General features: G+C 33.5%; 1 protein-coding gene across 1 annotated transcript in view; it reads left to right on the top strand.

Moving 5' to 3' along the window:
- The first annotated feature begins 485 nt into the window (after positions 1-485).
- The window catches only part of LOC128188587 (atrial natriuretic peptide receptor 1-like), a 29,963-nt gene continuing 17,303 nt past the window's right edge, over positions 486-13,145 (top strand). The window contains exons 1-6 of the mRNA XM_052859731.1: positions 486-1,514; positions 7,666-7,878; positions 10,051-10,197; positions 11,032-11,183; positions 12,095-12,233; positions 13,029-13,123. Of these exons, the coding sequence (XP_052715691.1) occupies positions 1,067-1,514; positions 7,666-7,878; positions 10,051-10,197; positions 11,032-11,183; positions 12,095-12,233; positions 13,029-13,123 (1,194 nt within the window). The 5' untranslated portion in view covers positions 486-1,066. The remainder of the gene's footprint in view (positions 1,515-7,665; positions 7,879-10,050; positions 10,198-11,031; positions 11,184-12,094; positions 12,234-13,028; positions 13,124-13,145) is intronic.

Below are 13,145 nucleotides of genomic sequence, written 5' to 3' on the forward strand. Positions count from 1 at the left end.
ATTTTCCAATAGCATTGCATTTTTTCGATGTTGTCAATCGCAAGACAATAAGACAGTGTATAAAATTTGACTTAAGTCTAAGACTGCTTCATGATCTTGGGGCCAGATTACACTGTAAAAATTAAAGGGCTGTGCCGTTTCTGAAATATTATTACGTAACTCCTCCATTCTGCCTCCTTGGTTGATTCACGAGAAACAGTTTTTATTAAAATAAAAATAAATATATGCATTAATATATAATATTTCTAAAACAAACACGATGGTACTTCAAATCCTCATTTTTAACATTAATTGTGTGCATTTTTTTAATGGCAACGTTCGATCGTAATTTCTTAATCGGAAACATCTACTGCACATGCTCTAACTCGTTGTTTGGTAACTGTCCGCATATTGTCTTCTACATGTATACATAAATTACTATTACGTCAAAGAACCAAATATCATAAATGTTCGATTGATGAAACACATATCAAAGCTCTCTTCATAACAATTCTATGTTCAATTATATTAATACCGGTATATGATTATCACACATTGAACAGTTAGTGACATTTGGGCGATGATAAGCTTTTATATTTCATTAGGAAGTCGGCATCAGTTCAAAATATCTAATCAATACAATGGTAATTGGGCTTAACTGAATTTTATCATAGTGGATGGTGATTAATGTATAACAAATAACTCTGATAAAAATGTATCACACCTTGCAGTATCGCCCATGCGTCCGAAGTGTACCACACAATGGTAATACTGAACCAACAAACACCTCAAAGTGGAAAAAACATCCAACCCTTTCAATTCATCCAAAAGCAATTAACTAGAAGAATTTATTTTCGAGTCGTACGTGATATCCACACTCTCCAGCGTCCTCCTAGCTAATGTTACAAGTCAATCAATTGGCTACTTGTTCTCTGAAATCTGAGAGTATAACAGGCCGACCCTAGCAGTTTATCGGATTGTCTCCGCGCTCACAGTTCGCCGGTGCTCGTTCACATCTTCACGCACCGCGATGAGCGGTTTTGAGAATGCAAATAAATCTTTATCATAAGGACATATCCGATTTACAATGCAACTAAATACCCTCACTACTTTCTTCTTGTCACTGATTTTGAAAACTGCCAACTCCGTAACAGATGTAAAAGTCGGTGTTCTGCTCATGACCAGCGCAGCGGAGCCGTTCGATCTACGGAGAGTAGGTGCCGCTTTGGATATCGCTTTCGAACTCTCAGAATCAAAGTACGGAGTGCGCTTTATTCCAAAATATCATAATTATACCGGATTCTGTCCGAAAGAAACCGTCATCGGACACCTTTCGGAACTCCATTATGTGTACAACGTCAAAGCAGTTATAGGACCGGCCTGCTCGGCTACCCTAGTGGCTGCAGGTAGGCTCGCACAGTACCTAAAACTTCCGATTGTTAGTGGGGTCGGGGATCTCATCATTCGGGACCCATCGGACGCCGACATGTATACTACGTTTACAAGGATGTCGTACAATTTGGGGAAATTATCAAGTAAGCTCAATTTTTTTATCAGGCAGACAACAGTTTAAAACTATATATCTATTCATACTGCAATTCATTAATAAATAGAAAATTAGAAATAAAGATTCATTCTATATAAAATGAAAACAGGCAGTATACTTTGCATTTCAATTGCCTTTTTTTTTCTTGTGCTAAACATTCCCAGATTTTTAAGAGCTTTTTTTCAATTTCTACTCCTAATATCGCAAACACCATCTTTAGTGGTTCATATACCATTGGGTATGATGTTAACATACATGTACATTGCAGTAAAATATAATGTCCGCGTCAGTGCGTTGAGTTGTGTGCGTTTTCCACTGCTTTCATTGCCTGTTTGAATCATCAACGAAAGCATTTCAAAGTTCTCGCGTATTTACACCGCTCTTTGGGTCCCTCTTCAACTTTAGATATGTAAATTATCGATATTATCAATAAGCAATGTACATACATGTAGAAGGATAAACTTTTTGTTCTACAGCCATTCTCGATGAAGTTTAAAGTTTCGGTCAATTTTGAATTGATTCATTCACCGTAGATTAAATTTCAAATGAATTAAAATATCATTTAATAATGCATTGAATGAGAAACCATTAAAATATTTCTTAACGTCGACGTAATTTGTTATAGGTATTTTAATAAACGTGTTCATTAATGGTCTTAACATTAATAGATATAATATATATAAAACAGTTTCTAATGCTATAATAAATGTGCCGTTTTTGCAATATTTATTTTACTATAAACTAAACAATTGATTTCAAAAAGAAATTTAACTTTTACCTTAAGAATGTTCAGTATTTATTAGTAACAAATTTACCATTATTCACAACTCATACACTGTTTTTCTGTACACATTTTAAAAATTAAAACAAATTCTTTTATTAAGGTTAAGGCTTATAGCGGCTTAAAGAATGTGGAAACATTCTTGAGACTGGCTAGATCTTTATTAGCCTTTACATGTGCATCTCTCTCTCTCTCTCTCTCTCTCTCTATCTCTCTCTCTCTCTCTCTCTCTCTCTCTCTCTCTCTCTCTCTTGAACGTGAAACTCCAATAGCAAAATTTAATCCAAAGTAAGCATCGTTCTCGGGTAACATATTCTAGTTCTTATTCTATTTATACTTTAATCCTTCATTCTATCTCTTTTAATAAGTGTGACATGTGTAGTGGCGATGACGCAATATCCTTTCACGTATCATTAGTGAGTAGTTGATTTTATTATATAACTAGAATAGCGATAAGAATTTTTTGTAACTAATATTTCAACAGCCGAATAACTGAAACCTCGTATATAACGTGCAATTAAACTGCGCAAACAAATCAATACGCGAACTTGTTTCATTAGAGTGTTCCGCTAACCGACAGTTCGTTTTCTGTGTTCAAGAATGAGCCAATTTGTTGACTTTTCTTTATAACACCCATTAGGAAAAGGAACATCAATCATCCATGATTTTAATGATGCAAATTTACCATATTTGTTGATAGTGACCTTGCAAAAGCCGAATGCCATACCATTGCAGAAGAAACAAGATGTATTTGTTATAAGGCCAGTTCAAGTTATATCATACATGAAAAAATCTTTTTCTCTAAAAAAAAAAAACACCTCATATTGACTAAAAAAACCAAATTATCGTTCAGGACGCTAATGAAAATTTATTATCATTATATGCCCATATTCTTAATGCTATCATAAATATAACCAAATAAATTTGCATGTGATATAAATCGTAAAACAGAGCACATTTAAATTTTTAGTGCACATACATGTATTTTAAAACATGAAGAGTACTTGTACATTTTGGAGGTAAATGTGTGTGGTTTTTGGGAGTTGATTTTAATCAACTCTCCTATGCAGTTACTCAGGCAAACCGAAAGTGAAACAGTGTTTGGACCTAAGCACAAATCAACACCGCTGACAACATTTAGTTCTAATCAATAAATTCGATGTAATGAGTTCTTAAGCATTGTTCTTCAAGGAAACTCATTTATAGATACCTTGTAAATAGTCAGATTTTAAATGGTACAAACAGTTTAGATATTTTTTGAAGTCGTACATTTTATGTATTCCTACGCCAGAGTTCAGTATAGTCTCGTTCAACCAGACGCTCGACTGTCTCCGTAAATCTCCGACAAGCATAGAGTCTCTCTTGCTTGTTGGAGATTAACGGATACAGCTGAGAGTCTGGTTGAACGAGAGTAGAGTTCAGTTTTGCTTGGATCCATACAATTTCTCATACCTATTTCGATTACTAATACGTAGTTTGATGGAATAATTCTTTGAATATTACACAACATAATTGATATTGGATTTTCACGAATTTCCTGTAGGATTCATATTATAAAAATGTGCGTAATTCAAATACTTATAGGAATTTACTTGCCATGCAAAATGACATATCGTTGATTTTAAAATGAATAAAAATCGATGAAATCAACTCCCGTCAGTACTTCAGTACTTTGATTTAATGCTTGAAACCAAATTTGTCCGCGGACGCTAAAAATAGAAAAGAAAACTTGAAAGGACCAAAACATGAATTCCCCATAGTGTGACCAAGTAGAAAACAAAATACAAGCAAACAACAAACTGCTGCAAACTGGAAAAATATGTCATTTTCACGATTGCATGTCGTCTCTTGTGGCAATCAGATATACATGTATACACAGGTACAAAACCATCAACATAATCTCTGTGTAACTACTGGATCTATAATGGTGATCTGTAGACAGTAGGTCTCTCTTCCGTGTACGTGCATCCAATCAGTATAGTTTACTTTCATTTGTCCTCTGAGGTTTTGTCTCGATTCAAATAATTAAGATCATGTTCATGTCTATATGACAACAGTTTTTAAACCTTGTTTTCCTAACAGAGTCACTGTTTTACTTGTATATTTACAAAAAGGCAGTGTACGCTCTGACGTACAGCATGCGTCATTATAGTACATTTATGTAAGTTTCTGTACTATCCTTTAAAAAAAAATAAAGTTTTATGAAATAAATGATATTATTTCGGTTAATGAAACCTAAAAAGTTATTTTTTCTATCATATTCTTCGCTGATTATTTTTTTCTTTCGCTTTCTTGAATATTTTTTAATAGTTGATGGGTAGGTTTTTTTTTAATTTTTGATGTAGAATAGATATCTAATATAACTTGGTATCAATTATTTATTTCGACATTGTTGTATATTCGTGTTTAATACTTGTATTAAACAGACGACATTGATATAATATATATTTTTTGATTAAACACTATCTCATACAATAACAAAGACGTTACGGTAGGACTGATAAAATTTATCGCTTCATTCAAAAAAAACAATTAATGTACTCTTTTGAATGTCCTCTACATTTCTCAGATCTGAAACTATGTTAAACATGCGCGGATCTAGAGGGGGGGTCGGGGGGGTCCCGACCCCCCCTGGAAAGTGAAAATTTATTAAATTTACATAGTAAAATTATCGCGAAAATATGCCTCGGACCCACCCTGGCAAACACAATTATCCTTCGGACCCCCCCTGGAAAAATTTTCTGGATCCGCGCATGTTAAATACTATTCCATTGAATGTGATTCTAAGGTTCATAGTGGTACAGTGTAGTATCAATGCGAAACAATGTGTTTGATCCTTGTTCTTTGGTGTAAGTGTGACGTAAAACATTTCCTAGCAATGCGTTACTCATCAACTGACACCTAAATTGTTTTTCTTAAGTCGTACTTGTCATACCTAATTTATAAATTAAAAAAATGATTTGACATACATGCGGGGTTTTAGATGAGTCGGTGGGGGAGTCAAAAACATATTTATCCAATTCTCACAGTAGAGTTATCGAAAATATGCATTGGAACCCCCCCCCCCCCGGAAAAATTGTCAGGGTCGGCGCATGACATAGAAGACTTACGTATGGATAGCAGGTTTAGTCTTAAATAGATACAGTGTATTTTGAGCAGCTTTCTCCCTCCAGCTACAAATTTGATTAAATGAAACAATGTCCTATGAGTTTTGGTTTCTTATCAGATATAGTTACCAGGTTTAGTTTCAACATAAACGGACATGTACCAATTTGGTACATCTTTGAAGACAAGTGCGTTTTATTTCGTTAAAAACGGTTCCACTTTTCTTGCTGCAGTATCATTAACCACTAATGCCTGGAAATCTTGTTCTATACATTTGAAAGTACATCATTCAATTAAGACTGAACTATATTCGCTGCAGTCACTCAGCGATTGATTATTCTATCCTTGTTTCTCTATGGAATTCATATAGAATTCATTTTATTGATGCATATCCTGTAATTTGAAATAATGGCGGGGAGAAAAAATAGTGTGAACCCTGTTAATTTGTTACATGGACACTCGGACGCATCCGACAGGAAACAGGAATATTGATATATATATTATAAACACCTGGTATGTCGTCAGTTGTCAATAAGCCGCTGACACGGTGCGAAATTAATTATGTCATTTAATCACTATCTTCTCAAATTTTCATCATTATAAAATCTAATTTCACAAATAAAGTGATGAAATATACATTATTTGGTCCTTGTTCATGATATGAGTATCGATATATATAAATTAATCCCAGAAACCCGTTATAGTTTGACTCCAATTTTTTATCTCCTCAATCGTATGTACGGATTCAGAACGTTTTTCCGTTGGGGGAGGATGGTGTCGATAGATATTATCGATTTCGGAAGGGAGGGTTCCTAGGCTATGTTCGGTAACTTTGCTATGTAAATGTAATTAGATTGAAGTTTGACGGTAGTCCGCAGCCACCCCCCCCCCCTCTAGATCCCCTCCCCTCTAAATTTGCTCATGAATCTAAACCGCTAAAATTAACCTCATTTCATTTGGTCACGAGGGGAGTTTTTATAGCGTTCCTACACGTTTCTTACATGTTACATGTATTTTATACAGTGTACAATGTCCACGACCTGCGATGATCTACAGAAACGTTTATTGTAGCTGTGTAGAAGCCCTTAATTTCACTTGGTCCATTAAAGATATTGGCTAAAGTGGTTCTTACCCAGGCACTTGTTTCTGAGGAAAAAAATTACCCTATAGTATAATAATAACACAAGGTATCTAACTCCGAATAAGGTACACCACCCCCTCCCGTGTGTTGCAGTCGTTTTCGCTTTTATACGAAATGCAATGCAAAAGTGTTTAGTACCATTTTCTTCTACAATAAATTATCTAAACAACCATATATAGCATGCTTAACTTTGTTGTATTCTAATGTGCATAATCTGCGTCAAAACATGATAAACTCCAATTGAACCATAGGCACCGACATGATAGTAAAAAATTTTCTCAGAAACAAGTGCCTGTGAATGGAAGCTATGAAAGCAGTTGTGTGACAAATTTAAATACTAGTATTTAGTACATGTAGGGGGATGACCTTTGTCTTCTAATTTGTCTTCTAGCTGTTGATGTACTGTATCGTCGCTGATATGCTACATGTATTAGTTTTGAGGGTTTTCAGTAAAAATCGCATATATCTAATTCTGAAAAATTTAAGGGCGCGCTCACGATTTTTTTCGTTTGCAAAAATACTCCATGGCATGCAATAAAATATTTTACTCTCCTTTCCAGGATGACATTTAAAGAAACGATACTGCCAAGACAACGTTAAATAAACTACCTCCTAATTTGATAAAAATCATCAACTTCCTATCTAAACAGGAAGTCAACATTTAACATCCATTTTCTGTAGAAAATTTCCAATTAATGCATTTGAACTACTCAATGGATACACCGCAAATGCTTAACATGAAATATTGCGTTAGAGAACAACAGTTAATCACTGTCAAGATTTCTTTCTGTAACATTTTAAAACTAAAGCATTTTGGGTTAATTAATTATTGCCTCTTTTGTCCAAAGTATACTTTGCAAACGTTAATTTAATTTTGATAAATGATGGAACGTAGTCAAATAAGAAACCCAAATTATGTAATGAAGGTTTTAATTTTGAAACGCAATTTATTTTAAAAACAACGACATTAAGGCTGTTAAAAATATGAAACCAAAACACTTAGTTACATTTATGTACGTTCAAATCTATAAAAGAACTTGACACATGGAGGCAATGTAACAATCGAATAAGATTATAAGCTGTAAAAAAGATATCATTTTAATTCATTTTCAGATTCTATGGTGGAAATTTTGAAGGAGTACTCATGGTCTCATATTGCCATTCTATACGATCAGGATTACGTCTTCTTTAATTTGGCGGGAGGTCAGCTTGCCATCGACTTGAAGGGCATAGAGAGTTTGCCTCGGCCCCTGGACATACCATTCTCTGCCACCAAACTCAAAGACCCTGGCATCTTGCTGCAGGAAGCTAGCCAGTACGCAAGATGTAAGTAAATGGAAAGATACTGAAAACTCGAACACCTCTCCACCCAACGGCTATGCATGTTTCTTTGTTTGGTATTTTTAAAAAGAAAAACCGTGTAGTTTCCATGCAGTTGGATTTCAGTTTTATTTCTGTTTCGTATCATGTTGTATTAAATACTTCGAGGGTCTTTAAGGATATTAGAATATAGAGCGCAAAGAATGTAATTGAAAATAAACTGCAGTTTCTCTCATATCAAACTCACGTTAATTGATTTCGTGAACCCTACGACTTCAGGCGATCCTCGGAACAAAGGACCAGGTGTTAATGCTTTAGATACGTGGTCATATTGAACATTTATTTTCCGATGGGATTTATGAGCTTTGATCAACCCAATTCCGTAATATGCCAACAGCAGCCAATATCCTTTATGTGAGGCCTAAAACATTTTTCAATAAAACTCGTTGTTTAAGTTAAAACAATGATTTGTCCTCTATCAAAGGGCGTTTATTGGGTCAGCGTTGGTTTTTTGAAAAGTATATTAACCTTTATTTCAACAAAAGGAATCGTGTACTTGCCTGTCTCCACACAGGTAGGATTACGGTTCCTCGCCGAAGACAGCAGTCTCACACATTGGGAAAATTGTGAGACTGCTATCCTGCAGGTTTTGTTGTCTCGGGTTTCATTATGTTGTTTTTTTTTAATCTAGAAAACAGGGGCTTATCTCAACCGTAATTATATACCCCAGGTCTTAGATGTAAATACAAACTGGTGGTTAAAGAGTACTAATGTGGCCGACTTAGGTTTTCATTGCGCAAAATTTTGCGTTATTTATTGAGATGCATCATACAAAGAACTGGTTGTCAAGAATTAAACATCATATTATTTTAACCTTTTATTTCTACTAAAATAAATTATTACTATAGATATTGTATTTAAAAAAAAATCATATACATGTATTTTGAATATTTTTTTATTCCTTTATACAGAATTTTTTAAAGCTGGCCCAACTCACTGCAGCTATATTTTTAGTGAGGAAAATTTAATCAACACCGATGTTGAGGTGATCGAATGTGTCATGTTAAAAAAATAACAAAAATAACTGTATAAATGTTTAGGAATCAGAAAAATATATTCCTGGCCTTTTAATAATTTTTTTTCAAAACTAACAAATTAAACATTAACATAGAAAGTTGGCTTTAAAATTCGATTAAAATTTACTGAAAATATAAAAAGACTAGATAAAAGGTTCGAAATTGTGCGTTTGTAATTACGTTTTATCATAAACTGAAGCTCAATAGCTGTAAAATAAACAAAATGTAATAAAAAAAGAAAAAAATATTAATTACTTTCTATGATATATGTAAATGTTGTATATTTTGAATTTTAAAAAAAAAATGCAAATATCATTTATTTTTCATTTTTTATGTCAACATAAATTTTAGTTTACGTCGTCTTTTGCAGAACATATGTACTCTATACTCTATACGTATATAGATAAACAAATTAAAATTGAATTGTATTTTTTAACAGGATCAGTACTCGATATGACCTTTAAAATAAAATATCAAAATAGTTAAATTCTTTGACAATTTCTTTAATTGATTAAAGTATATATTATATACAATATGTATATTTAACAGAAATTGTCAAAGAATTTAATTATCTTTATAACTCATTTTTAAGATCAGAATCGCTTTTGAATTAATTGTAAGGCTATAAAAGCCTTTCTGACCAATCACAAAAAGTATTGCACTGTTGAATAAGATATGCTTGATGAGTATATAAATACCCTTTTTCTGTCAGCTTGATTTTTTGGATTTTACAAAGAGGTTACTCTTGCTCTGTTATAATTAAATCATGGGATTTTGAAAAATACTGATATATTTTTTTAATTAAAGTATACCATAAACTTCACAAATATTAATCCAAGCGTATCCCTCTTAACATTTAAAGCCCCCGTTATCATTAATTTTAAAATTATCAATAGTGTATTTATTTAATCAGCACATCAATATTACTTTTTTCATTATTAAAACACTGTGTTAACAACAAAAATATATTCAGTTCTTATTCATGTCCTTTTAAAACGTTGCTTTTAATGTTCTAAAGAAAAGGTATTACACATATTTTATACCTGGAATTAAAAAGTTTAGATCTTGTCATGATCATGATGAAAGGTTCTATGTTTTGCAGTCTTTGTCATCTTCTGCTCTGCGGATCTCCTCAGGACTTTTCTGTATCGCGCTGATCAGCTTGGAATGACGTCGGGCGGATACGTGTTTTTGGCAATGGAGCTGTTTCCATCCGATTGGCTTGGTTATTACAAGCTTTTTTATAGAGGTAGCTAGTCTTGTATACCCATTTTAACAGAACCTAAACTTTCGGTATTCTGATGTAGCTATCTACCTCCCACATGTTAACAGATCAAAAATGACGCTGGTATGAAGCTAATAGGCACGGATTACGAACATTTGTATGTACAGAACAGAACTGAAGAAGGCCAAATTTTGTTGATTTCAATCAGCCATAATTAAATAGCCGACAATGAAGTAAAAAATTGTTAAACACAACAATAAAAATCTAAAGTTTTATTGAATGGCACAAAGAAGCACTAAAGGTCATGCAACCGGTAGAGCATATAATTTACATTTACAATGAAAGTTTATCTAATTACATAAATATACAATCAACATTTACAATGTAATTATTAGTAATTGTCCATATTGATTTTATAAGTCCACCATTCACTCCATTACTATTAAGTATATCTACATGTTTAGATTATTTGTCAAACGTGATTTCACGTAAATTTCAATCACGATTTGAGGGGGTGGGGATCATGAGTAATAATACTGATCAGATATAGGTAAATGTATAAATGATACTATTCGGCGTATATGTTAATGTTTAATTAAAAAAGCATGAACGTTTTTGTGTTTTAGTTAACGGTTATATTGTATTTATGACGTGTATGTCAATTAATTGGTTGTCTACAGACGGCTATTCGTTTTTACTAGATGTGTGTTTACAGTTAACGAATTGGTTGTTTACAGACGAGTAGCTGTACTTACATGTATTACGTGTATGTTTACAGTCAATGAATTGGTTGCTTACAAATAAGTAGCTGCATTGATTACGTGTATGTTTACAGTCAGTAAATCGGATTGTTTACAGGCGACTACAAGGATACAGCTGTGACTAAGGCCTACCAATCCCTCCTGCTCCTTACAGTCCGCCAGCCTGATAACACGGAGTATCTCCAATTCGCTGAAGAGGTCAAAGTTCGGAGCAAACGAGACTACGGCTATGAATTCAAAAACGACGAGGTCAGTTCATAGAGATAAATTCAAATTTCATTTCTTATCACCAATCTTGATCGAAAAATGCCTTTAAAAAATTCCTTGAGCCCCCTTTTGTTTTCTATATATTTGATATAATTGTTTGGATAATCGCCTATATGTAGTGTACAGGTTAAAATACAACACTAATTAATCATTTAATTATATCATTATTTTCACTAAATTGAAAACACCATAAGACTGGTATACCTATGATATCCCCTAGTTATCAGATCACCCGTGTTTGATGAACATTACTTTTATTTGGAGGGTAAGGATTTTACATGTAACCATTTCCTTGTTATCGCATCAGAATATGTAAAAACATCCCATACATATATGCATCACAAGCGTTTTATATATATTGACAATTACGAAGAGATTCAAAGAGAAATGTATTTATATTAACAACTTCTGTCCTTGGTTTTTCATACGGATGGCATTGAAAGATTAGCATTGCAGAAAAATTACGTAACCTCAGGATGCGAGCATTGAGGTTTTATTCTGCAATAAATGCTTGCTTCCTTCATACAATATACTCACATGAATCACCAAGAAAGCAATTTAACTCTCTTGACAGTCTGGTCTAAACACATAGTTTTACTATATGATTCACGCGACAGCTTGTTGCTTAAAGATATTAGTCCTATAATGATGAGACTTGTGAATGATAAAACCACTTCCTCAATCGATGCTATTTTATATAAGTTTTGATTTTTGAATAACAGCCCTAGTGTGTTTTTTGGTATATTTAGGTATGTCTTTTTATCTGTTGTACCAATCTAGATACTTTGTTTCTTTAATTAGCCGAATTTCCATGTAGAGATTGTCTCTTTAACCAGCTAGACATAATTATATCTGGCATTAATGCCATGGGCCCTGCTGTTTATTCTGTACAGGTTGTCAACTACTTCATTACTGCTTTTTATGACGGTGCAATATACTTGGCTGAGAGCTACAATCGAACTATACAAGATGGCGGGTCCATTGACGACGGAATCGCTGTGGCTCAGAGAATGTGGAATACGACTTATGAAGGTCTGAAATCAATGAAATCATGGTGTTGTAATCTATCTTGGTCGTGTATTCGCTTGCACTTTTAACAGCAGTAGCCAAGTGCATTGAGAAAACGAATCTAATAATATATTATGGCTTGCATTGAACAAATAGAAATAACAACTGTCAAGCTGCTATACAGAGGCGAGAGTGTTGGCTGTAACCTGCTGCAGTTCTATGATTTTTTCTAGCAATATACATGTACTATGAGTTTGTCTGAAAGAGGACCCAAATATATAAAATATAATTTTGAAATACCGGTATATTCCAATGCTAGAATATTAAAATAAAGAGCTCTTCTTTTCTGCAATGCTTAATAATATTAGAACAAGAATGAGTATCGAGTTAAGTATTTAGTTGTAAAAGTGATGGAATCTTTTTTCTAAATATCTTAATTGCGTACAAGGAATTTATCTTTTGTTTGGCTTGTTGCTAGTTAATATTGAGTATTTTTAAGAGAGAAACCTTTTATTCTTTTTTTTTAATAACAATCTTCAAGTAATCGAAATCTTATATTACAGCACATATTGGCTTCCGAGTCAAAATCATGATAAATCTACGCAGATAAAAATTGATCACGTTGGGGGGTAGAAGGTTTTTGAAAACATTGAAATTTCTTTACACGTAAAAGGAATTTCTTAGAAGAGATGGAGGAAGTCAAAATCCACGTGCACATGACTTAAATATTGTTTATAAATGAATGCCATTGGGTTACTACTTAATTATGACGTTATTAAGTTCAGTCATGGGATTTTCTTGTGAAATTGTTGCTTGCAGGAATAACAGGGCCAGTGGCAATAGATGCATTAGGGGACAGGATTGCCGACTTCGACATATTCCACATGCAAGACCCTAACACCAGAATCTTCGCGGTAACTGATTTCTTACAACACT

This window comes from Crassostrea angulata, chromosome 6, assembly GCF_025612915.1.
Source record: "Crassostrea angulata isolate pt1a10 chromosome 6, ASM2561291v2, whole genome shotgun sequence".
Taxonomy (NCBI): domain Eukaryota; kingdom Metazoa; phylum Mollusca; class Bivalvia; order Ostreida; family Ostreidae; genus Magallana; species Magallana angulata.